General features: G+C 40.5%; 1 protein-coding gene across 1 annotated transcript in view; it reads left to right on the top strand.

The window, feature by feature from the left end:
- FBXL17 (F-box and leucine rich repeat protein 17) overlaps positions 1-24,391 on the top strand; it is a 478,619-nt gene extending 454,228 nt beyond the window's left edge. Inside the window, exons 8-9 of the mRNA XM_082650228.1 lie at positions 1,467-1,609; positions 21,514-24,391. Coding sequence (XP_082506354.1) covers positions 1,467-1,609; positions 21,514-21,654 — 284 coding nt within the window. The 3' untranslated portion in view covers positions 21,655-24,391. The remainder of the gene's footprint in view (positions 1-1,466; positions 1,610-21,513) is intronic.
- Positions 24,392-27,063: the final 2,672 nt, after the last annotated feature.

Raw genomic sequence — 27,063 nt, 5'->3', positions numbered from 1 at the left:
TTACTTAGGTAATTAGCAAAGAGATTTTGCCAAGTGTTTTTTTTCTGCGAGCTATAAGTAAGTAAGTCAGAAAGAGAAAAACAAATATCATATATTAACGCATATATGTGGAATCCAGAAAAATGGTACAAATGAACCAGCTTGCAAGGCAGAAATAGAGACACAGATGTAGAGAACAAACGTATGGACACCAAGGGGGGAAAGCGGGGATGGAGGCGGGGTGGGGTGGTGGGATGAATTGGGAGATTGGGATTGACATATATACACTGACATGTATAAAATAGATAACTAATAAGAACCTGCTGTATAAAAAAAATTAAAGTGAAAAAAGAGTTAATGTTTATTTACATGAGTAATTCATTCTGCTCTTATCAATCTAATCAATTGGAAAATACCATCCGCTTTTAATGTCACAGAAATCAACTCATCCTATCTTAGGATGAGGAAATAATTAGCAAACAATTTATTATTCCTTTTTAACATTTTTGGCATTGTTTTCAGGGTTTTCATTTACAAACCAATGCACCGTAAACTTTTTCTGGCTGGAGGTATTGAAATCTGTTTTCCTGTGCTGCAAAGGTAGAAGTGTGCACGTCTATTTAATCAGAAGTCTGTAGCAAAGAGCCAGATTCACCGACTGGTTGCTCTGCCAGGAAGATGGGTTATGGAGCTTTGCAGTGATAAGTAGTACACATCATAGATGACGGGCTAAGCATCTGCACGTCAGTAGTGGTACAGTGCTAAACAGTCAAGAAGACTAGAGATACCGTCCTAATGTTCAGATGACAGGCTTCATTTCATATGTTAATAGAAGGAAGGCTTTTGATACGGTGAGGAAATTCCCCATAACAAATGCATTCCCTTTATTGTGCTCTAGCATAGCACCAATTAAATTCAGCTGTATGTGTAATGTACGTTTAATTCCTAGCGGTCCCAAGAAGGACTAACGTGAAAAATATTATATACTCTTACATTTTACAGATGATGAACAGATGGGAAAAAAATGCCAATTGGTAAAGAAATTCATATGCAGTATAACACACCTCAAAATGGTGTTTACATGTTTTTTCTTTTTTAAAATTATTAAAGTTATCTTGGGTAAAATTTAATTACTGCTTAGGGTTTTCTGTAACATCATATGTGTAATTCATTTTAATTTATGCCTTCTGCAGATACGAGTGTTTGGAAGTACAGGTAACCTTATAATGAGTAAAACTGATAAAATGTTATGTTCCAATGAAAGGGAAATTATGGCATGATTATTCACTTTGTGAAAGGGTTTGTCATAGGGCAAGCTTTCCTAAAGCATTTTAAATTGAATTTCGTTTACAAAACGTTCATTTACACACAACATTTCAGGAACAAATTTAGTGAGGAAATGAGAGAAATAGTCATAATGAGATAGAGAGATCCCTTACCCTGCTAACGTTTATGCTTGCTTTCTTCCCCTTTGTCCCTCCCTGCAGCACTGATAGCCATTGGGCGATACAGCATGACAATAGAGACTGTGGATGTTGGATGGTGTAAAGAAATTACAGACCAAGGAGCCACCCTGATTGCACAGAGCAGCAAGTCTCTAAGATATTTGGGGCTGATGAGATGCGATAAAGTAAGAGTTGTCTATCAAGTTTCTTTTCTACGTATCACTGTAGTTAATAGCTTGATATTATATTCTTCCTCTCTCCCTATATATATATGTTTGTATACACACACATGCATATACCATTACACTGTAAGTTGCCCGGTTTTCTAAACTTATCTGAGATTATTTTTGAATTTCTCTGTTTAAAAATGAATTTCGTGCTTATGCAGAAAGAAAAAACAATCATACACACGCTCAGCTTAGATTTTGGCTTCCTATCCATAAGTCTATGGACCACGATTAAAAACGTTCGCATGGCACACTGCAATGTGCACGGTCTAAGAGTAAAATTTTGTTCTGGGTTCCAAGTTTCCTACAACAGTAAGATGGAAAGCACAGCGCCAAATTGTTTTGTCACAATCTGAAGTGTGCCATTTCAGTGCTCAACATCTATGTATTCTGGCCATTTGGGGGCAAGAAAGGGCCAGTGAGGGAATGTTATGTGGGAATTTGCCTCTCTCCACGTTTCAGGCGCCACTTCTCTCACATGATGAGAAACGGTCCCAGAGGCCCCACGGACGGTCAGTGGAGCTGGCCAGAGACGTGAGCATGAGTTTGAGAAATTGTGCTGCATTTACTAAAGATGATCAAAACCTGAACTGATAACCAGGCATTAGAGAGGTGCCTTCTCCTTTGTCACTTTTATGTTTTCCCCTATAACAAGTCTAGGCAGTAATCGTTTGTACTGTGAAGGGGAGAAAATAGAGGCTCAGAAAGACCAGGCACTGGCCCAAGGCCACTCCTCCAAGACTTTACCCCAGATCTTCAAGTCTGTGTCCAGGGCCTGTGGCAAACCCTGGGGGCTATCTCCAGGCAAGGGGATGCTTCCTTGGAAAAGACCCACCTCAGATACTTGCTCCGAAAGTGCTGGCATCATGTAATGATTTACACATGTGCTACTTCTACAATTGGTGATTAGGGACAAATCTAGCAAATCCAGCAATGAGAGTGAAATGAGAGTGAAACTAAATATGTATGCCTCTCAAAGGACATGCATTTTCTAAATGTAGCAAATCTGGGGGCAAATAAGAAGAATGGCCCAAGATCTTTGTCATTTTTGTTAATTGACCTAGTTCTTTTCTCCATATGCTTTACAATCCCAACTTATACTAGGCCTTTGCCAGTTAGTTATGTTTAGAGAGATTTTATTATATATTCTAAGCCCAGCCTAGAAAGCTGACTGACTTTGTTACTAAGCAACAGCAGAGACCCAGGGGTTGCAAGTCTCCCTCCGATTTCACTACTAACTAACCTAACACTGCTACTAACCCTGTCACTTTAAAATGACTTCTTTTAAAACAGAGAAAAAGGGTCCGCAGTAGGCAGAGTGTTCTAGAAACACTAAACAGTGACAGCAGAGCTTCTCAGCTTCACCAGAAGGAATTGCTACATGAGAACTACCTAAGCAAGGATGCCAAAATGTATGCATTCAAAATGTATCTTTGTAGCCACAACCCTTCTCAGAAGTCACCATGTTTCTAGTCCATACTCTTTAGGTTTGTTGAGATCAGCTTCACTTTCAGAGATGAATTGTAGAAATTAGTGTTCCAGTTAGTGCAGAAGATTATTCCAGACATATTTGCTGACCAGCGTTTTGCCAATTTTCAGTTAGGTAATGGATCCTTTTCTACCTAAATGCAAATTAGTCCAAAATGGGATCAGAAGGTTTTGATGAGCGATATTCCTGAGGGTTTTAGCCCTTTCCTCAGGTGGCCTCTGAATCCTTTCTCCAACCAGCCTGCTGCTCTGAGAGCCCGTTGGCTCTCGCACCCAGCCGTCCGACCACAGCCTGCAGCAGCATGGCCCAGGCCTGCCGTCTGGCATCCTCAGACTTAAGGCAGCTCAGGGCCAAACATGGGAAGTTCTGTGAGGACGGAAGAAGTTTCCAAACCACACACACAGCGCGTGTAAAACCTTGCACTTAAAAGCCTGCGGGTTGATTTAGTTGGTTGGAGATCTAGCGTGATTAGCTATTCTGTCTTTGACATTTGTATTACGCTGTCCGTCTCCAGATTTTAAAGTTATCAAGATTCAAAGGAAGATATGAGTAGCAAAGAAAAGAAGTTAGTAGCTGAGGACATGGACTCTGGAGCCAGAGTTCAGGTTCAGATCTGGGCTCTGCACTTAGTTGTGTCATCTTGGGCAGTTATTTAACCTCTCTGTTTCGTCATTTACTATAAGGATGATAATCATGGAAATGCTACGAGCATTTAAATGAGTGAACATATATCAAGCCCTTAGAGTAAAGCTTGTTATATATAAAATGCTCAGTGTTAATGATTATTCTTATCATCATCATTATATTAACCTGTGTTTTGATATTTGAATTTCCAAATGAGAAAAAAACTGTATTGCCTGCCATTTTGAAAGGAAATTTTAAAAAAGAAGAAAGAAATTAACTCAGATTAAAGAAGATGTTGCCCTTTTACTTTTTTGTCACTTAAATTTAAGATTATTATTTTCTACATAAATATATCAATAATTACATTTTCAACACACTTTACGAAGGAAAACTAATGCCTCTGTGGGACAGTGTATTTGGAATCAACTTACTGATCCAGGCATAATGCTGAAGAAAGATTTGCAGTGGGGGAAAAGGGTGAGTTGAAGATAAAACAATTCAAATAGGTAAGGAAACAGAAAGTATTAAGGAGAATAATGGAGATGTGGCTCCCTGGTGGTCTAGCGGCTAGGATAAGAAAAATAATGGAGAAAGAATAGAAGAACAGAAACAGGAAACAGTGAAATTACTATTAGGATACAGAGACAAAGAGCCACTGTCTCAACGTGATCATCTGTGCCAACAAAGAATTAAAGAACAAAATTAATTTAGACCTATTACTCTTCTCCCTGTACCTTAACCTAATCTACTAACCACTAAAAACTTGTTCATTTGAGTTCTCTTTCCCCTCTGCACACCAACTGGAGCTAAAGGAGGGGGCAAGAGACCTCACTGGTTTCCACAACTAGCCCCCTTGTCAGGCATGTTGCCAGTGGGATCCCTGCCTTGGAGAGAGATGGGGTTTGTGATATCTGTGTGTCCCAGGGTTCGTGTCCTGCAATTCTAGGGTTCTCAGAAATATTGAAGGCTAATTCTATTTTCTTTCATTTGGGGCCACTTATATTTGATTTGGAAGCTATACCAAACGTCTGCTTTTTTCCTCACTTGAGCTTCTGAAGAATTAAATAACAAAATGCATTGTATTTGTTGTAGGAAAAAAAGCGTTTTTCCTCTGTTTCTTTTTCTCCCGTTTTCATTAGGTAGACAAAGAACAGATAAGAAACATTAAATGTATTCTTTGCAGATGAAAGCAACATGTATATAGATTATCAGTCAGGGTCTAAGCTAAACAGCAGTACATTTGGCTGCAACATTGGTGACTCCTAGGAAGGAGTCCTCCAGCCGTTAGACAAATACAGTGTTCCCCACACACTTGTAAAATTAGGAAGCGCATTAAGAAGCCCCTGTTTGAGTAGCTTTTCCAATTGCTGGATGGATAAGCACGTTAGAGGCATTACTTTCGGTTTTGAAGCCGAGGCCACTTAATCTCCTAAACTTTAGCGCATTGTAAGAACCCAGAGAAGAAAACACTGTGTGAGACGGCTTTGATGAATTGGGGTGAACTTATATTCTTAAAGACTGTTCAAAGGCTTACTTGACCTTGGGAATTAGAGTTGACCCGAAATCACCTATCAACTTAACACGCATTTATTTGGTGATTTAGTTAAAACTACTTGTATAACCAAGGGGACTGTCTAATAAGAGCAGTATGTTTTTTCTGCTTTCCACAATTACAGACAGGCAGTGGCTTTGGTCACAGAAATCATTTTCACAACTTCAGTGAATTCTAGATTCTATACAGATCTGTTTCTTCTACTAATATGATATTTTTCTCACTTCTTACATGGCAGTTTGGATGGAGAACAAACTAAAAAGGACAAAAAGAAAAAAAAATCCTGGGAAAGCTGTAGGGCAAATGGAAATGCAACGTTCAGTGTTAATGAAAAATGTTTGGGGTAACAAGGTTGATGAAAAGGGAGGAAGCCCAGTGGCATGGTATTGACTGAGAAACCAGACCTCACCAGAGGCAGCCTGGCTGGTTTGGGAAACCTCAGTGATAAAATGTCGCGGTGGAAACCTCTGCAGCGTGTGTTAATACAGAAGTTTGGAGACAGAGGGCCTGAATTATGAGCAGCAAATAGCATCATAAATGTAACAATTCTCAAATGCCAAACCCTTGTGAAAAGCAGTTGGATGAAGAAATGCTGGAGCTTTTAAAAGCTCCCTTTCACTTTCTACTTTTTTTTTTTAACTTCATGCAGAACTAATTTTATACACTGTTCGTTTGATTTGAAAATGCCAGCGTCTGGGGTATCATCAAAGAGCGTTATTGAGGGAGCCACTCTTGGCAAAGCATTTTGCTTAAAATGCTTATTAGTTCTTTCTGCGGAGCTGTCCATAGGAAGGAGAAAGGGTACCTCGATTTACCTAACTGCGTTCCTCTGCCTTTTCCCAGAGCAGGTAGCAGCCCTTCTGCTGAGAAGCTACCTCTCCTTGGCCTGTAGAGGCGCCAGGAGGGCCGTGGGGGACACATTACTTAAGGAATAGACATAAATAGAGTTTGAAAGGTCCACCCCAATGTCCTATGACCAAAGCCTCTTGGAATTTCTTTGATTTCTAGTTGACATAAATTAGAATTACACAGGCGTGAAGAGTCCACCCAGAAAAGATCAGAGAGGCTGCTGGGGGAGGAGAGCACCTCTGTGTGTTCCTATTGACTAGCCAGCTGCCTTCAGGCCAGGGGCCTCTGTGGAGGCTGACTATTATTGATCCACACCATGGAAATAATCAAATTAATTCACGTCTCATCAAACTGCCACTGCCAAGACCTTTCTCCTCGACCTGGCCTGATTCCTGAAGTACTTAGTGAAGGAATGAAACAGATGATTTTCTTTTCCTAAGAAAAGATTTCTTCAGGTCACAAGAAATCCTTGTTTTCGCACAGAGCTCCTCATTGAAATGGTAGAGAGATTGAATCAAATCAATGAGAAGTCAATACAGAAAGCAAGTAATAGCAACCAGTCAGCTCTTTAAAGCCAGGAATCTGCTTTGCAACCTTAAAATCTCAAGGGTCAAGTTTTATGTGCCCATTTTAATGTAAAAATATTCAGGAAACATTGACCACTGCATTTTTCAGGAAGTAATTATGGTAAGAGAAAGCCTCAACAACATAAAGATTTCTGTGGGGAAAATGGAGCTTTTATCAGCTTGTTTAGGAATCATGAGCAGGAAAGCCCTATGGGGAAAATAATATAGGACTCTGTAACTAATATACAGAACTAACTGGAAAAATCAGTTTAAGGGAAAAAAATAATTTGTGGGGCACTGTGTCCAGGACTGTTTGGGTAGCACTTCAGCCATGAAACAAAGTGCGTACCTGCAGGGACTCCCCTCTCCCCACAGTGTATAGCCACAGATGTCTCCAGATTGCCCATGGCCAAAATTGAATATTGCAAAGTATGCCTTATCAAAGAAAATAAAGTGAAAAAAACAAAACAAAACTTTCTCTCCTAATAAGTCACGAGTGGTCTGACTGTATCAGATCGTGCACTCCTATAGATCGGGGGAGACATAACCGTTACCCGGACAGCCCGCAATGCCATGCGCGCCAAGAGAAAGGGGAGATGAAAAATGGGGAGAGAGTATGGCTGGGGCTCTGAAATCTGCACTTAAGTCCTTCACTTGAAGTATCAGCATCTTGTTCCTTTTGCTGATGAAACAGTTTCTTCCAGTGATTTCCGCACAGGAATACTTTAAAACACATTTTTACAACCCTCTCCTGATTATTGCTGGTAATTGAAACAGGGAAAAACACATCAGCTGAAACTCAGGTGATCTCTCAACCTCATTTTAGCCAAGTTCCCATCCCTTCTTCTTCCAGCCCTCCTCACCTAAACCTGTACGAAGTGGTAACTGAAAGGCCTTTCCTGTATTTCGGTAATAAAGCAAGAGATACTGGTGTGGAGTTTTATGACAGAGGTTAAATTGGCAAGCACTAGTGTCAAACCACTAGGTTTTCAAATTCTACATCCTTCACTTTACTATCTGTGGGACTTTGGACAACTTAGTCTCTAAAACCCTGTGTTACCATCTGAAAATGGGGGTAATATTTACCCCAGGGGGTTGTTATGAGATTATATGAGATATTGCAATAAAGCACTTAGCCTAATGTCATGTACTCTGTAAGCACTCAGTGTATGTCAACTATTATCATTATTATCATTATTATTTATTCATGTATACATGGCTGCTCTGGAATCCTATCTGATACTTAACCATGATATGAACTGCCTAGTTCATATATGCTAGCCATGAATATAAATTCACACGCTAAGATCTTCCAAAGAAAACTAGGGCCCTGAGACTTAGACAGCAATTCTTAAAAGAAAAAAAATACGATCCATTTTTTGTTTTTTAATAGTTAGGACCCATTAAATGACAGTCAAACTTATAGGGGAAGAAGAAACCTAGAGACCAGCAGGGCTCTGTGAACAGAGAGAGTAAGTAAGAGTAAGACTCGGCAAGTCTGACCGCCAGTCAGTTCCAGGCTGGTTTGTTTCTTCAAGAAAAACGGCATCTCCCTGGAACCTTTTAAGGGAGTGTGCAAGTACTTGCTTATGTTTTGCTCACTTCTGTTACGGGATGGATGTATGGTGAAATTGTTTTTGTTTTTTTAAAAAAGGAGGCAGGAGGGGCCTACTGCTCCCCAAATGCTGTGGGGTGAATAGGATGTTATGTTGGACTTTGCCTGAAGGCTCCCTGGAGCATCATTGCTTTGCAGTAAATAATCTCCTTGGAACTTTGATTTGACTTAAGTAATTATGAGAAAGAATTAGGTTGCAGGATCATATTATTTTTCTAATTTAGGAATAGAAAAGGTGACAGCAGTTTCTTAATGGAGCTCCGATTAGATCCCAGAACTCTGAAGCACCTGACTTCACAAAGTAGAAACAAGGACGTCCTGCTGAGGCTCAGGAGACTGGGGGACCGTGGCTCCGTGGAATGGAACCGGCCGGCCTGCCCCCGAGGCCCAGCCACTCAGCAGCAGGTTACCGGGGCCCCGCCATGCTGGGTCTAATGAAAACTTTGTTTGGCAAGTAGTTTTTCAAGAGAAAACCTAAGCTTCCTTCCCCAGCGTCCAATTTTTATTATATATTTTATCCATTTATTCAAGAAATATCTATTGGGCTTCCCTGGTGGCGCAGTGGTTGAGAGTCCGCCTGCCGATGCAGGGGACACGGGTTCGTGCCCCGGTCTGGGAGGATCCCACATGCCGTGGAGCGGCTGGGCCCGTGAGCCATGGCCGCTGAGCCTGCGCGTCCGGAGCCTGTGCTCCGCAACGGGAGAGGCCACAAGAGTGAGAGGCCCGTGTACCGCAAAAAAAAAAAAGAAAAAAAAGAAAAGAAATATCTATTGAGCTCCTTACTGTGTTCCAGTAACTGTAATAGGAGACAGGTCAGAAAAAACAGTGAACGAGATAGAGTTCCTACCCCATGGAGCCTGCAGCCTGCTAGGGAAGACAGACAAGTAAATGGGCAGTTACCGTGCTATCAGACTGTAAATTAATTTTCAAAAGCGGCACCCGCGATTCTGTTTCTTCTACAAGAAGAACTTCACTTTGGTCCCACCTGGCTTTCAGCTATGGTCCTCTCCAGTTTTATCTTTCTGGCACTCAGCCGTTCAGTTCCTGAAAAGGATTAACTATGCACAGTTGTCCTTACTTTTCACCACTCCATACACTCTCTTTTTATTCTGCAAGGTCACCAGTAACTTCCGTGTCACCAAATCCAGTTTCCATTTTCTCTAACCACAACTTGCTCCATCTCTGAGCAGCTGCATCCACATGGTAACCACTCCCTCCTTAGTGAGGATGCTTTTCTGTTGTCTCCAGTGTCGCCACACTCCTGGCTTTTCTATCTCCACCTCCCATACTGCTTCTCTGTGCCTCTGTTCCCTCATCTGTAAAGTGGAAATAAAAACAGCAGCTATCTCCTAGGCTATTGAGAGGATTAAGTGAGTTAATATGTGTAAAAGTCCTTACATGAAGTAAACAGTGAATATTAGCTCTTACTTGTAGTGGTGGTAAATTCTTACATTCTCACCCCCATGACTCCCCTCCTCCTTGGAATATAAGATCCATGGGCTTCTAGTCTATGTTATATTGCCAGGCCCTACCACAGTGGCTGGTACGTAACAGATGCTAAACAAATATGTGTTGGATGATGGATAGATGGATTGGGGATTGTTCCTCATCTGCATTCTGTGTGGCTCCAAGGTTCTGAGGAGGTTCCTCAGAGCCTCCAGGAATGACAGAGTGGCTAAGAGGCCGTGGGGCCTGGTCCTTGCACCTAACATCAGCCAGAGCACCCCCCCTTTTATTGCTTTATCCAGTTATTTATTTGGTTTGTATACTTATTTATTACTTTGGTGTGCAGAAGTATTGTACAGCCAAAAGCAAGTTTAAAAACCATTAGATCCCACTGCCTCTGAATAATTTGATAGGTAACAAAAAGTATCTAGACAGAGGGAAATAAATAAGAAAGATGACACCTTGGATTTAATACCAGATTCCTGTAGCTGGGGAATTCTGAGTGCAGCCTCAAGGGTTCAGGTCAGTCAAGGACAGAGTTCAGACATCTGCTGTGTGGGACGGGACTCAGCATCCTTCAGAGCCTAACCCTGAAATGCTCTGATTTATGTAGAGTCTCTCTTCTGAAAGCCAAAAATATCACTTATTTTCAGGTTTTTAAATTTTAATTTATGGATTTATCACTTTTATACAGAATACATTTTTACTGCTAATAAACTTGTTTTAGGAAACATGTCAAATCCCTAAATTCTACCTGATGGAAACTCAATTTTAGAAAGATTTCTTTTTCGTCAGGTGTCCATGGGTAATTACCACTGTCCTAGGCTTTATGTAAGAAAATAAAAACTGAAATCAAGAAAGCCATTAGGCACAAAAGAAAACATAAGTTTTGGTTTTGAGAGTTTTCTCCCTCAATTGTGTTTTTCAGCTTAACTTTGCAAGTTTAATGTAGAAACACGCAGATGTGTTCCATAAATATATTACACTTACCGGTCACTTAGTGACAGTGTTAATTACCTTATTAGGACCCAGGTTTTCTCAAATAGTCTTTTACTGAATCATTTAGAGCGCCACCAAGACTCCCCGAGTGGCTTTCTCCATCCTGGTGTCCCACACATGTCAATTTTGGTTCTAATCTGCATTGCACATGCAAATCTATACCAAAAATGTACAGACTTGCACGATGGGTCAGTTCCATGGGTTTGTGGCCTCAGAACGTCCTATGGAATACTGTGTACCTGGAGCTTCCAATTGGCTTGAAACATCCTTCCAGGTGAAGGATCACTTGGTGAAACAGGGAATGAAAATGTCACTAATTTTTCTCTCTGACAGTCTAGTTTTTGGACTCCTGTCACACTAATCTCTAATCAGAGGCTTCAGGTTGGTGAGCCCCGGTTCTCACTTAGTACTGCAGGCGTTTCTGTGATCTCCATCCTCCCAGGTTCTTCGCGGCTTTCTCACCATGCTAATTCAAGTGAACAGGAGCAATGCCAGTGTTAACAGGAAACCCACATTTCATGAAAAAGAGACAGCGTGAATCCAGGCCTGTTGTGATAGTGCCAGAGCATGGCACTGCCAGTCATTGCAGATCCTGAAATGGAGTGACTGCATTTGACAAAGTTGACTGAATTTATGAGCCTGCCTCTGTCAGGTTCATTGCATTCTCAGTATCTGTCTCCTTCTACGCTTTGGGATTTTTAGATGAGTTTTTTGCCACCCAAAAGTAATATTTCTTACCTCTATATATAAAAAAAAAACATCCTTAAAGGCCTCAGGCTCTTGGTATGAGGTTCATGCATGAGGCATAGTGCATTATGGGTGTCCTGTAATTAGCCGATGCCCATAATTTAGCAGGTGGCTTTTAGGCTCCAATAAGATAATCATTTTCTTCTTAAAAATTATGTTAAATACTCAGGCATGTGTGCCCTCTCCTCCCACCTCTTGAGTGGTCCTTGAGGAAGCACTACGTCCTTGTGTGAACTGGGTTTAGGGGAATCTTTCCCTCCGTTAGCTGTTGGGAAGGTCAGGTGGCCACCTCCTTTGGCTGTGCCCAACTGGAGATGGAAGACCAAGGTGGAAGGACAGGAAACCAGTCTGTTTTTGCTACACTCAAAGAATATACATTTTGTTTCAGACAGTGATGAATATCTGAAACAAGATGGACCAACAAGCTGTAGGAGCAATAGCTTCTTTCCTCCAGAACCCCTGACTCAGTGTTTAATGTGGTGGTGGCATGGGAGGTGGGTGGGTACTTGTTACCTGTAAGTGATGGTAGTTCAGACCTTGATTTCAGATTCCCAAGTGCAGAAACCACCTGCGCCCTCCAGGAGCTCTTCCATCAGCCTGAGCTGCACATTGGAATCTCCTAGGAGCTTTAAAAAATACTAATGCCTGGGTCCCATTCCTCCAAGGTTGGGTTACATTTAGTCTGGGTTATGGCCTGGGCACTGGGATTTTTCAGAGATCCCCAGGTGATTCTAATGAGCAGTTGGGCTGAGAACCACTGTATTCTTGTTCGTATTCCTGGTTGCAGACACAGTTTAATTTTTTAAATTCGTTATTTGTATCTCAAAGTTAAATCCAAGCCACTTTGACTTCATAGGAAATCCACTGAGAAACGTTTTCCGAGGCTGAACACCTGTTTCCCCTTAGGACCCCCAGACAGAGCATGTTCAGGTTAATTACTTTCATTTTATAATCACTGCTGTCCCACCACTATGAGTTATATACCTAAGACCACCTAAACTGTGTGTGTGGTATTCTGAACATTCTTAGTTATACCCTAATTTCAATAACTGCAAAAGGTTTTCTGGGGTAAACTGTCCCTCGAATTCTTTGGCTACTTCTGCGGATGAAGTCCAAAGAGCTCTTAAATGATTCTCCTTTGGGGGCATTATTGACACAGCTTAATTCGTCCCACATCAGTAAACGTGGATTGATCATTTGTTACGTATGAGTCACTGTGGAGTGTGGAGAAAGGCTTTGGTTTGACTGAGAAAGGAAGCGGGAAGGAAAGGCACGTGAAGCTGCCTGCAGGGTGGAGAAAAGGAGCTGGGCGCTCCACTCATGCCGAGAATCATTCCACAGCCCTCACCAGCCTTTCGCTTCCCTGTGGGGTCCGCCTGCAGCCTCTTTCTGCCTGTTGAGCTGCTGGCTGCTGGGACGCTAGGCTTGCAGCTGAAGGGAAAGAGATGAGGTGAGAGATTGTAACAGTGGCGCCAGATTCCTGGTGTCCTGGACCTCCCTGCTCTGATCATAGGGAAACATTAGCCAGATGGGGTATGCCACCCAAACAGGGACATGAAACGTCCTGCTGCAAAGGGAGGGAAATAGAATCATCAAAAAAATCTACCCTGGCCTGCGGAGAGCCCAGTGCATGTGGTTGGCTGTGAGGGTCCTGGCAAAATCACTGTTATTGTCTGCTCTTTTATTCTCTTCTTAGTGACCTATTTACAATATTTTAAACTGCACTTAGATGACTCATCTCATTTACATGCAAATTTGAGGTATTACTAAATTCATGTCACCCTTATTTTATCCGTTTTAATACGTGCCCATCTTGGGGCCAGTGGGCACTTGGTGAAAGAGCAGCTGTCACCCGGTGAATGCCAGGTCCCACGGACAGCCAGCACGCTGTCCCGGGAGCCAAGAAGCTCAGAGGGAGGCCGACTCCGGAGGCATATTGCCCAGAAGTCAGCCTGTGGGGCTGTTAGCAGTGAGTGGCTGTTGCCCAGGAGTCTGTGAAGAGTGACAGACCAGCGTGAGGGCAAGAGCCCTGAATTAGGACGCAGGAGTTGACTGTGCTATTTGCGACACTTTCACAGACTTACTGTGGGCTCCTTACTTTTCCAGCCTGCAGAAAGGGGAGGGGAGGCCTTTTCTTTGCACCCACCCACCCCCATGCTCAGAGCAGTGCTATTGGAAACAAGAACTTACTTCAGTTATACCCTTGAGTTTGTTAGATGGGCTGGAGAAGCATTGCCTTACAAAGCTTACAAAGTGAAGGACAGATTATTTGTTTTATTCTAGCTCATGAGCGGGTTTCCTTTCTCCCCTGAATAATATGTGTATATTTAGTGCATGGGGTACACAAGCCGATACCTCCTCGTCCTTCAGGAGTCCCCTTAAGTATCGCTTTTTTTGGAAAGCCCTTTCCAGCCCTCCTGGCGGAGGTCAGGAGCTACTAAGTTTTGTCCACAGCAACCTGTACTTCCCCTAGAAAGCACTTCTCAGGCCTTGCTGCTGTTGTTGTAATTGTCCATCTTCCCACACCAAGAGGGCAGGGACCATATCTGTCATGCTGGCCATTCTACCTCTGGGACACAGAAAAACGTTTTGAAGGGTAGAAGATTGGAGGGAAAGCTACACCAGTTTATGGCATGGTGCCCTGCTAAAAGGCTCCGTCACGTTTCCATCACGTGTCACAGTCTCCACAACCACAGTTCCACAGCAGAATGTTCCCCAGGCCAAGTGAGATCTATTGTAATTTACATTCCCATAGAGCAGCCACTTTGAAGAGCTTGTAAAGGACTTTGAATTGTATTTATATGTAAATCACTTTTTTAATGTTAGCTGGAAAATGAATGTCAGTGAAAGAACGTGTCACTGAGTGGGTGCTCAGCTAGGCCCTAGTCTGACGCTTCGCGCATCGCATTGTGTGCAGGGCAGTGTGTCCCAGGGCAGAGAGCACCTGTGCTGCAGGGTCCCGGATTCAAATCCTGGCTGCCATTTACTAGCTGTGTGACCCTGTGTGAAATACTAATTCTGTATGAGCCACAGTTCATCTGTAATCAGTGGTATTAATGCTTAGGTGCTTGGAAAATAGTAGATGCTCACTGAATATTTCTCCCTAGTCCTCTTCCTCCATCCTTGCTGGAATGGGGACATACTTTTATTTTGCCTACTGGTCATTAGGCTGAAAAATTAACAAATTGCTTTCAAGTATTTTGCCAAAATAAACCATGCTGAAGAATCCGTTTGATTTATCCCGTAGCACATGAGAGCCTAATCCTGATAAGTACAGTGTCTCTCGGTAGGGAGCATGAGGCAATTTTAGTGGGAGAATTTTTCCTTGTCTGGGATATACTGTATATTGGAGTATTGTTTACATGTTCCCTGGGACAACAAATGCCAAATACCACTGTGACAAGGAAAACAACAACCAAAGACCAGCCCCTCGGGTAAACAGTGAAGACATGTAGAACTGCTGAAGCCCAAGAAATCAGAGGGTGGAAATAGCATTGTTTTGAGTCAGGAGATCTGCCCACAGTTCCCCCTGTCGCCAGACAACTGTGACGTCAGAAGGAACCTTAGATATCACAAAACTTCAGAATCTTCTGTGGGACCCTCCTGGGTCTGCTACCCTGAGCAGGGCACTGGATGCTGAAGGCTGAAGTATGAAATCTTCTGAACCATGTGGGTTTTCACAAAGTTTTGGAAACTGGCGCATATGCAGTGACCATCAGCATGTTTCTCAGTGTCACCTACCCAGTGTAGTGTGTCACTCATCTCCAGTAGGAAGGCTGCCATCAGTTAATCTGAAGTATAGCCTAGGCATTTCCTGAGCACTGCCCAACAGCCACATGGCCCAGCGACCACCAGCTCATGATGCTGAACCACCATCACGGGCTGCTTTGGTCTCCTGTGCAAAATTATTGGAAAGCCCAGGCAAGGTGTATCTGGAAGGAGGCACCCGGTGATATCAGATGGAAAGAAGAGAAAGGAGAGTAGCACAAACAATCACCTTGGTTGTGAACTTCAGAAGATTAAAGGAGTTTGGAGCTGCCCTAATGTCAAGACATTAGAGACTGCCACCACCATAGCTAAATGCCCTGGGAACAAGGTGAGCTTATCTCCATGATTTCTGGGTATTAGTATTATTTGGTGCCTTTTTGTTTCCTCAATACACACTCATGGAACAACTACTATATTAATTTAGCCAACAAATATTTATTGAGTACTTATTATGTGCCAGGCATTCGCTAGCTGCTAGGGGTTTGGTAGTGAACAGAAACAACAAAAACTCCTGTCTCATGAGCTTATATTCTAATGGGATGAGAATGTGCCAGAGAGAGTGTGTAGGACTGAAAACAAGAAGATGACTAAAATCCTCCTTGCTGTCAAGGAACTTACGGTCTAGGAAAAATGCAATACATTTATTGCTTGTGGTATTTTAAATAGTGTCCACTTTTTGCAGAGAAACTTTCTTCATTAAAAAAATGATTTTAAGTGGTTCATTATATTCTTTTCATAAATTAATTAATTTATGTATTTTTGGCTGTGTTAGGTCTTTGTTGCTGCACGTGGGCTTTTCTCTGGCTGTAGCGAGCAGGGGCTACTCTTTGTTGTGGTGCACGAGCTTCTCACTGCGGTGGCTTCTCTAGTTGTAGAGCACGGACTCTAGGCGCACGGGCTTCATAGTTGTGGCACGTGGGCTCAGTAGTTGTGGCGCATGGGCTTAGTTGCTCCGCAGCATGTGAGATCTTCCCAGACCAAGGCTCAAACCCATGTCCCCTGCATCGGCAGGTAGATTCTTAACCACTGCGCCACCAGGGAAGTCCCTAGGTGGTTCATTATATTCTCAAGTGTGGTTTTAATATACTCAGATGTCAAATATTTCCCCCCGACATAAGAAGCATGTTCTATTTTATAACAAGAGTCAAAGAGGAAATAAGAATCACTTAACATAAATGGTTTCTGCAGCAAATTCCATTAGAAATTGTATTTTTTGAACAATAGGTATTATTGAGGAGATATATAATAGGTATTATTATAATTAATAATAGGTATTAATTAATAATAGGTAATTAATATTAGATATAATTAATAATAGGTATTATTATTCAGGCCTAGGCTTGCACTTTCTGGAATTTTCTGGGGAAAGTGTCAATAAGGAGGTGAAGAAACAGGGTGATGGTCTGGATAAATTGGTTAAACTGAATCTCAGAAACTCTGAAGGATCTCTCCTCACCCTTCTATAGTAGCAGCAGCAATAGGATGAAACTATAGTATGATTTACCTTAATTTGCATAGCAGTTTGCCTCACATTTTCAAAAAGTGCTAATAGATGTTAACTCAAAATAGATTAAAATACCAGACAAATTGCTATTACCTTAAAAAGAGTTATAATAATTTTGAAAATGTAAATTATGGCTATACAGTCTTTGGAGAGAACTATATTTCTTATATTAAAAATAAAACCTGTGATACAAGCTTTTTTTCCCCTTTAATCACAGTAATTTCTTCAAATGACACTGCGGCGTACTTCTTTAGGAAGATACGCTGCATTTTTCAAATCTTATGTGTAATATAAGAATTGCCATTGATCGTTTTCAGCAGCTGAAAAAGAAATTATAGAAAACCAGGGATCGTGGGGAAACTTTTTAAAATTCATCTTTATGTTCCTTTTTTTATATTACATACATTTTATGAGTTGGAACAGAGGATGGTTCTTTTCATTCTAGCAAGTGGAGTTGTGCATGACAAAATGCCTGCAGAAACGTGTATGTAGGCGTAACGATTTAAAATGATTTGGACCCTCCTGGTGTCTTACACCCAACTTTTTCTCTGAGGCACCAAAGCACTTATGGAGTCTATACAAAGAGGTGAGCATAATTTATACTTCTGAGGAGTAAATGAAAATAACTTCAGTATAAAATTTGTCACACCATATTGCCAGGAGACACTATAAGTAAAAGATAGAACCTTCCCTAGTGGGAGTACATGTATTTCCCCTGAATAGCTTCTACCCAACAAAGCTCTAAAATGGAAAATTTGCATTTTCCCTACTGCTTTGTTTTGCTAACACAGTTAGCAAAAAGATTGCTTAGAAGACACATTATATCCACGGAGGATTACCTGTAACGTTTTTCATACAGCTATACAAAGCCAACTTACTGTCTGTCCTTGCCCATAAGCTATGAAAGCCAGAGATCTAACACACTCTATATTCTTAGCTATAGGTGGATCTTACTTTATGCAACAGAAATAGGTAAATTGAATTTTGGTAAGTCAAAGGAATATAAAACACATTAAGAGAGCTGACAAAATAACCCTACCATGAAAGTCTTTCCTAAAGTAAACAATTATCTCCTAATTTATGTACTTCATAAATCCATATCTCATGTATCAAGTTTGCTTAAGGTGAATTTTATATCTCCTCTTGAAAAACAGTTATCACTTAGTGATATTTTCTCTTTTTAAAAATTGGACCCTCGGGGCTTCCCTGGTGGCGCAGTGGTTGAGAGTCCACCTGCCGATGCAGCGGACATGGGTTCGTGCCCCGGTCCGGGAGGATCCCACATGCCGCGGAGCAGCTGGGCCCGTGAGCCATGGCCGCTGAGCCTGCGTGTCCGGAACCTGTGCTCCACAACGGGAGAGGCTACAACAGTGAGAGGCCCGCATACCGCAGAAAAACAAACAAACAAACAAAAAATTGGACCTCCAAAACAAAATGCCTGTCAACCCTCGGTATAAAACTTTGTACAGGCCTATGTGTAGATTAGAAAAGATGTACTGCAGAAGACAGGCCCCATCTTTATGGTGGGTTTAAATGTTTTCCCTTCTCCCTCCGTTTTTCGTTTATTTTTCAGTTAGTTGTTCCTTGAATGCTAAGTGATTTGGGCCGTGTTTACTTCCTTTCCAATTCGATGCAGATTTTCTGAAAGTCCTCTGACCAGATGACTTCAGCTGTCCCTTAGAAGGACCTGCATCCTTCTGGGTTTGTTCATGGCTACAGGGTGGAATGTAACCTAACCACAGCCTGGGGAATGTCAGGTAAAGAAAAGGGAGGATTTCCTGAAAGTGGATATTTAAAACCTGGACTGTATTACTGAGAAAAGTTCTGAATTCTCCAGAGAGCATTAAGATAGAATAGATTCTTCTTGTATCCGAAGTATTTTTAAAAAATTTTTATTGGAGTATAGTTGCTTTACAATGTTGTGTTAGTTTCTACTGTACAGCAAAGTGAATCAGCTATACGTATACATATATCCCCTCTTTTTGGGATTTCCTTCCCAGTTAGATCACCACAGAGCACTGAGTAGAGTTCCCTGAGCTATACAGTAGGTTCTCATTAGTCATCTATTTTATACATAGTATCAATAGTGTATAGTTACTTCTTGTCCTGCGATGATTTTATTTTGAGCATTACAACTTATGTTATCAAGGTTTATTTCTGAAATATCTCAGAAGTTGAACAATATTGAGCATCCCTATAGAGAACTGGTCACCCTACCATAGCATTAATTAATTCAATGAATGACCGTTTACTGAACGCCAGCTGTACTAATAAGAGCTACCATTTGGGGACCTTTTTATGTCAGTCGCAGTGTTAGGCATATTATTTTATCCTTGTAACAGTCCTGTGACATCAGTACTATTATCCAGTTTTTACAGTTGAGGAAACCAAATGGTAAATCAGGATTCCAACCTGTGCTTGGTTGACTCTCAAGTCAACTACAGTTGTCATGTTTCTTCTCTACTTTGTATACAGCTCTATAGCCTTAAAGATAAAAGGCAGTCTCTGGTCCCCAGACTTTGGTTCAGGTAGAAGAGAGTGGCAAGTAAAGAGATGATTGCAACACAATGTGAGAGTGCTTAAATAAGAGACAAGCCTTGCAGTTACCCGTCATGGATCCACGGAGAAGGTGTACCGAGACCAACCTCGTGGGGAGTTACGCTTGCTTAGGGAAGGTTTCCTGAAGGAGGGAATTCCTGAGCTGAATACAAGTTCCTCTGGGAATTGTTGGTCTTCAGTATGTTGTGATTAGTATGTTAGTGTCTGGCTTTGCCTTGCTCTTGGGTTTCTATTTTTTATTTGTAGTTTGTTATTGTTTTCTCATTCATTCACTGAGAAGTAGGCCTGGCTCATGAATACAAAAATGATCATGGCTCTTGTAAGATCTTACATGGGAACAGGAGTAGACATTAAACAAAGCAATTATAAACTAACTTTGAAGGTACCATGAACGAAAAGTAGGCAATGTTGGAAGAGTGAATAACCTGGAAGCCTTACCTAATGTGGGGAGGGGAGCAGGGTGAGGGCTGTGATCAAAGTTCCCTGGGAAAATGACACTGAACTAAGAACTAAGAATAAGGTGGAGTAGCCATGAGAAGGGGACATTCAGGTGGAAGTGGATTTAACAGTATTCCAGATAAAGAGAACAGCATGTGCAAAGATCCTGAGGCCAGAAGGAACTCGGACAGCTTGATAACTTTAAATTAGGTCAGGTGACTGGTTAGTATCAAAAATATACTAGAGAGATAGGCATGGCTAGATGACGCATGACTTTCTAAGTGTACTGTTCTAAGCAACCTCAACTCAAGCAAGACTTAGGATAGAAATTCAAATTTAAAAAATCAAAAATTATATTGCTTAGAACTCCTTTTGAGATCATCAGTTGATATTCTCAACTCTAATTTGTATATCTGTTTTTCTTTTTTATTCAAAATTATTTTGTGTTTTTGTGAATGAAATGTTATACATTGTATCTACATCACAAAAAGAATTAACTGCATGGCTTGGTTGAATTTGGAATGAAAACTGATTTTAATACAAGAAAGTCTTGTATAGCAATGCTGACAAAGACTAAGTATCATCAGTGCAATGTGGAAATATCAACTCTAAATTTAACAAAAAGATTATATATAACATGGTTTACCAAATCACCCAGAAAACACCATGTTATTTCAGAAAAGCGCAGATGACTTAATGTCATGGTCGTCACACTCCCAAGCGTGCTTTCAAAGCAAACAGCAAGGGTTTGATGTTGTTTTAGGTTTTTCCTTGTGGTCCTGATCTTTTTCAATAGTGGACAGACATGGAGAGGGAGCACAAAAAGGTGTGTCACCAGCACCTTCTTTCAGACCAGCTTACCCAGTATAAATGAAATATTGATGTATTTGAAAATGCCCGAGTGTTCAATAAAGATTTTAAATAAAGCTACCTAAAAGTTGCGGTTCTTGGGTTAATCATTTATTTACCTAAAGGATGAAGGAAACGGTCTACTTTTGTGATATGAACTGCAATCAGCTTAAAAATAATTGACAAATTAATCCCTTCACAGCACAGCAATTGTAAAGGTGTTAGTTTTAATTAGGCCTGTCTGATTGCCTTGTCTAATCAAGAATCAAAGTGGTATCTTTGATGGTTAAGGTCTATTGGGGCCATCCCTGACCTGCCAGCCATGTATGTTTTAATTATTGATTCTTCACAATTCAGCCCTTTCCACAAAGGGACTTGAAGTTTGCAATACCTTAACGTTTAAAAGGAAGAAAAATAAACATTTTTCCCAACACTTCTATCCAGAATCCTGTGTATCCTCTCCACCAATCTACAGTTCTATCCTCAAAAAGCTGTCAGCTGGACGATGAAGTCCAGTGCACACTAGGATGCTAACTGCTGCCTCACCTCCCAAGCGCCCCATTTTCAATGGACATTGTTAAGATCTTGACAAGTCACGGTCATCTATGCGTCTAGAAAACACTAATTTCTTGATATCATGTCTTTTCAGAAAATCCCTTAGGGTGAATGTAGTACTTAGGAAATCAGGGAGGTCACACAAAAAGCGACACTGTCTTCTCACGAAGCATTGGTCACACTGCTGAAAAGGAAGGAGACGAGGGTTCCCGGTGCCATGGAAAGCGCACCCCAGTGAGCGTGGGCGGCTGTTGGTTTCGGTGGTCCCTGTGGGTGACCGTGGCTCTTCTTTGTGTTTGCAGGTCAGTGAAGTGACAGTGGAGCAGCTGGTGCAGCAGTACCCCCATATCACCTTCAGCACCGTCCTGCAGGACTGTAAGAGGACCCTGGAGAGAGCCTACCAGATGGGCTGGACCCCCAACATGTCTGCTGCCTCCTCCTGACAGCCCTGCCCACGCTTGGGTCCATGTGGATCAGCCAGCAGGGCGGAGAGGAATTGTAGAGTTGGGGTGGGTGATCTCTTGCAAAGGTTTTGACTGTCCCATGTCTCCATGTGTACCCGAGTGTGTTTATCTGTGTCTCGTTTGCATACTGCGTAGCATAAGCTCAATTGCTATTTTGTTCCCAGGTGAGCTGGTTTTTTCCTTAAATAACGATTTTGACAGGCACAGACCTTTAGTTTTTAAGTTCAAAGGCTTATTTCTCTAAAAAAAAAATTTTTTTTTTTTTTTTTGCTGTAGAATCAAAAAAAAAAAAAACGGATCCATTATTTTGAGCTTCTAATGACTGCCACTGGAGATGCCCCCAAACGAAGGCAACTGCCTTCTTTTTTGATGGGAAAGAATTGTGCAATTCTACTGATGATGACTGGAAAGGAGCCACGTTGCGCTAATTAGAAGCCTGGAAACTAGTACTTTTCAAGATTTCAAGCACGTACACACATATAGGTTCTCATACTCTCTCATACACACACACACCCCCACAGCACTTTCTTTCTAGATCATTTTCTGACACAGGGGCCTTTCTCCAGGCCACTGAGGGAGCATGGCATCCACTGTCACTCTGCCTAACTCACTGTCCCCACAGGTGGCCCAACCTGCTTGTCTGGTGGGCCACTTAGGGACTATAGGGGACAAAACCTTTTGTGAAGTTTTCATATGGAGGCAACAATCTGAACTCCCCTGACCAGCTCACAAAAGTTAATTATTCATTATTGTACAAAATTCTGTTGAGTACTAAGTATTTTGAGTTTCATGTTAACATTGTATTAGCTTTTATAATACAATGGATAGTAACTGGTCTGGATATGTTTTAATGATATTTGGAGCTACTCTTAGCATTATCCACATTAAAGCCACCAGTGTAATTACTAGTGTGCAGTTATTTAAAAAAAAAAAACTCTACAGATCATTTAATTATTTTTGTTAATTTTGGTAATTATGAAAGTATATTTCTGAGATTTGGGGCTAGTCACGTTAATAGAAGGTTAATGAGTGAGATATGAGTAGACAATCTTTCTATTAAGTTTTTTTTTTTGCTTTGGGCTTTAGAACAGATTTTTTGGATATATGCATGTTATCATATTTTGAATAATTGTTATGCTATGGCAAAGATCTGTTGCTGGTTAATGTATGAGTTAAGAAGAAAAATTAGAAAATCTTTTCATTAAGCTTCTGTTTACACTTGTCAGAAATAAGCATTTCTTTGTTTAATTAAAGATTGCCAGTTTTCAGTTTAGACGGTATCTATTAGTAAATGAATATATGTTTTGATTTCACACATCTTTATGAGTAATTCATATTGGGGACTCAGGCTCAAATAACCTTTCCTATGTCTAGATTTATAATCAAGACAGCAGGGAGGCTTTTTAAGCTAAAGAGTGATTGTCTTTCACAGTAGAGTTAGATATACAAAACCCTGACTTGTGAGTTTGCTATTTATTCTCTCCCAATGTGGACATAACTGTTTTTTGGTCTTTAACAGATATGCTAAGATTTGAGATTCACTTTATATAAGTCCCAGTGTTGCTAAAATGATACTAGCTGTAAGAAATGAAAAATAGCTTTACATTCAAATGCCGTTCACTTATTTATAATAACTCTTTTTGTCTAAACAACTTTCCTTTGATTATGTCGACCTGTTTCTGATGTGGCATGTTTTTGCTTTTAATCCCAATCAGTCTGGAAAATCTAGTCACTAAGCACCGAGAGTATTTTTTCCATCACTAAATGGCTTACTAATTTAATTTCAAGGGAATAAAATTTATGTAAGAAAAAAAAGCTGTTTACTATTAACAAGCTGTAATTCTTCTTAAACGTTGAACTGTCTCCCCTTCATGTTCATTTCCCCACTACTGAAAACGATCTTAATTCACAATATTTTAACTGATTTTTAATCCAAAACTAATTTATAAGACAATATGTAAAGTAATAGTAGCTTGAGTGAATAAGCAAAAGTTTAATTTTTATATATGTCACACTATATTTTAAATAGTTAAAAAAGACAAAAGGAAGGAGAACCATCAATGATATAGGCGGTGCCGTTTCAGTCCAAAGTTGTGATAATCCTTGGAATGTCACAGTTTGGTTGTCAGATGGTTTCAGAAGTGTGTAATCAATTTTTTTTTTAATGTTGCGTTGTTTGAATCTCAAGTACAGCACTATAACATGCTTTAGCTTGGGGGTGGGGGTGGGTTGGGGACTTGCACTTATTCTTTAAGATGTTGACTAATCCAGAAAGCCTGATGCATTATAACCTGGAAAACTGCTTTGGTGTGTTTGTAGGAATCTGTAGAAACATCACATCCAGCCTCAAAGCATTAATCACAAAAACAACCAGAAAAAGCATCACCTTGAATGATGCTGTGATGGTTGTTGAATGTGCTCTCATTAGATGCTTTGAAATAAGGCTTAAAATGATTTTTCTGGGCAATATAGAGTTTCTTTTTTTGCTTAGAATGTCATAAATATATGTGAACATGTTTAATGCAGGGCTTTTTATCCTCTCCAAAATGTCAACAGTATTTTCAGAATAAAGACTATGAAATATATTGCTGTGGTGGAAAATTCTGGTCCTTTGTCTTTAACGTCTCTTTGAGTGGATAAAGGAAATTCATCCAGTTTCGAGTTTCTATATTTCTGTGAATCTTTTGACCTTGCAATGGGTTGCAATAAAAGAGAAAGAAAACACAGTGTCTTTTGTTTTATTTTAGAGACAATAAATGGCCTCCCTTATGCTGGTTGGGTGTGATGCATGCAGCGGTCCGTGTCCTTGGGTGTTTCACTGCAGACTTTATGTAGGTTCAGTGAACCCAGAATAATAAACAAGACTGAATTTAGGAGATTTGCATTTGGCCAGTGAGTACTGAGATAAGATTAAAACCTCAAGGCTTTAAACAGGTGGTCCGTTTAAAGTACCATTCCCTAAACCCTCATTCATTTACTTAGCCATTTATTCATTTTCTCAAAAGTAAATAAATAAACTTATTGAGTAAAAAACATGTGCCAGGCACTGGGCATTTAAAGATAAATAAAACTCATTCCCATCCTGCAGTTGCTCATAGCATAGCAAGGAGACAGTCTTAAAAACTAGCCGTAGTAGCAGAGCACAGTCAATGTAATTATTAGAGGGAGCACAAATAGGAAAGGCAATACCCTTTTACAAAGAGTGAACGAAAATAAAGCAAAGCTAAAGAGGTAGATGGTAAGAAAAATTACTATTTTCAGCCTTGGCTATTCATGGATTGTTTTTTAAAAAGTTCTTCTGAAAATAAGTGGCCACTGGCTACCATTCACATGGGTTATTCTGAATCTACAGTATTTGCATTGTTTGTATCGCTTGTAATTTTCTTTTTAAAAGGATTCATTTCAGGAGTGCTCATTGCCCAACAAAGCAGACAAAAATCATCTGAAGCCTCAAAAGAAAAACAAATATCCTGCCAGCAAATATGAACTCACAGTCTAAATCACAGAGAATAGCAGGGGTAAGCCAACATTAGTTCAAGTCAACAGAGAAAACAAACAATAGGCCCACATCCTCAAAGGCTTCAATATTAAATGTTAAGATAGATAATTCGGAAAAAATGTTTTGATATATTCAAATATATTAAAAATTATTTATAACGTATAAGAAAAAAACTACCAAAAAATGAACAGAAATATTTTTAAAAGAGCGAAATAGAATTTTTAGAAATGAAAAATATAATTGACCATTAAAATGGAAAGGCATTAGTAGAAAAGATTCAGCTATAGGGATAATTCGTAAACAGAAAGGTAGATGTGAGTAAACTAAAAGGAAAATTGAAAAAAAAAAAAAGCTTTTCTTCTTTTGCGTGGATAATTTCCATATGGATGACTGAGAGGTTAAGACACATGGGACACAGTATGAGACTTTCCAACATATCTAATCTTGCAGAAGAAAAAATAGAATAAGGGAATGGCAGTGTTTAAAGCTATAATGGAGTTTCCATTTACTTAAGAAGAAAAAAAAGATTTTGGAGGAGAATATCAAAGGCTCAGTTTTGGATGAGTTAATTTTGAGATGCTCATTAGACTTCCAAATGAGTATATTGAGTATGCAGTTGGATATAGGAGTTTAGTTCTGAGGAGAGGTATACAGATGGCATTTCAAACCATAAGCCGGTCTGAAATCGTCATCTCTGGTCATCATCCATTACTTTAGATAGAAAATCAAGTCTAAGGACTGTGTCTTTGGTCACTCCAAAATTTGGAAGGCAGGGAGAGGAAGCAAACTCTTCAAAGGAAAGTGACACAGAATAACCTGAGAGGAAGGAGGACAACCAGGAGTGTGTTCTATCCTAGAATCAAGTGAAAACAAGCAAAATTAAATAAGCTATTATTTAGGGACACAGTGTATTAATAAAAATGGAAAAAGGAAAAGGTAACAACTGCACAGTTTCAGGGTGGTGGTTACCCTTGGGTGGGCAGGCGTGGGACCACATGGAGGGCTTCAACTGAATCTGCAGGTTCTACTTCATTAGTTGAAGTGTGGATTCACCTGTGTTTGCTTTATTAATATGCTTCATAATGTGTTCATATGTAACAAATTATTTTGTATCGAATGTTTTGTTAACATTTTAAAGAAAATTTTATACCTTGTTTAAACTGATTGATTATCCAAAATTGCTAAACCTAGATGCAAGATTCTCTACCTGTTTGGTAGTGGAGGTTAGCTCTGTGTGACGCAGAGTTTACACAATCCCATGTCTAAGCAGGTGGCAGAAGTGGGAGAACATTCTAGTCTCACCTTTCTTTTCTCCTGTGCTGGGAGCGTAGCGTTGCGTAACTCCTTGGTTTCTATCCGACCATCATTGGAATTTTAAGTGGAACAGCTGTCCATGTGGCAGGGAGACAGCTGTGGGAATTCTTCTGGCACACCTGTCATGTCATTACCACTACAGGAATCAAAGGACCACTACACTGTTTTGTAAAACAGTGGGGGCGCTTTCATTATCACTTCATTTTTTTTTTTTAATATTTGAAAGTAGCTTTTTTTTTTTTAAATTGGGGTATAGTTGCTTTACAATGTTGTGTTAGCTTCTGCTGTACAAGGAAGTGAATCAACTATACATGTACATATAACCCCTCCCTCTTGAACCTCCCCCCCATCCCACCCATCTAGGTCACCACAGAGCACTGAGCTGAACTCCCTGCTCTATACAGCAGGTTCCCACTAGCTATCTGTTTCATACATGGTAGTGTATATATGTCAATCCCAATCTCCCAATTCATCCCCCCTTTCCCCCTCCCCCACAGTGTCAACATGTCCCTTCTCTACGTCTGTGTCTCTGTTCCTGCCCTCCAAATAGGTTCATCTGTACCATTTTCCTAGAT

This window comes from Grampus griseus, assembly GCF_964374135.1.
Source record: "Grampus griseus genome assembly, chromosome: 3".
NCBI classification, from domain to species: Eukaryota; Metazoa; Chordata; class Mammalia; order Artiodactyla; family Delphinidae; genus Grampus; species Grampus griseus.
This window is presented reverse-complemented; position numbering and strand designations above follow the sequence as displayed.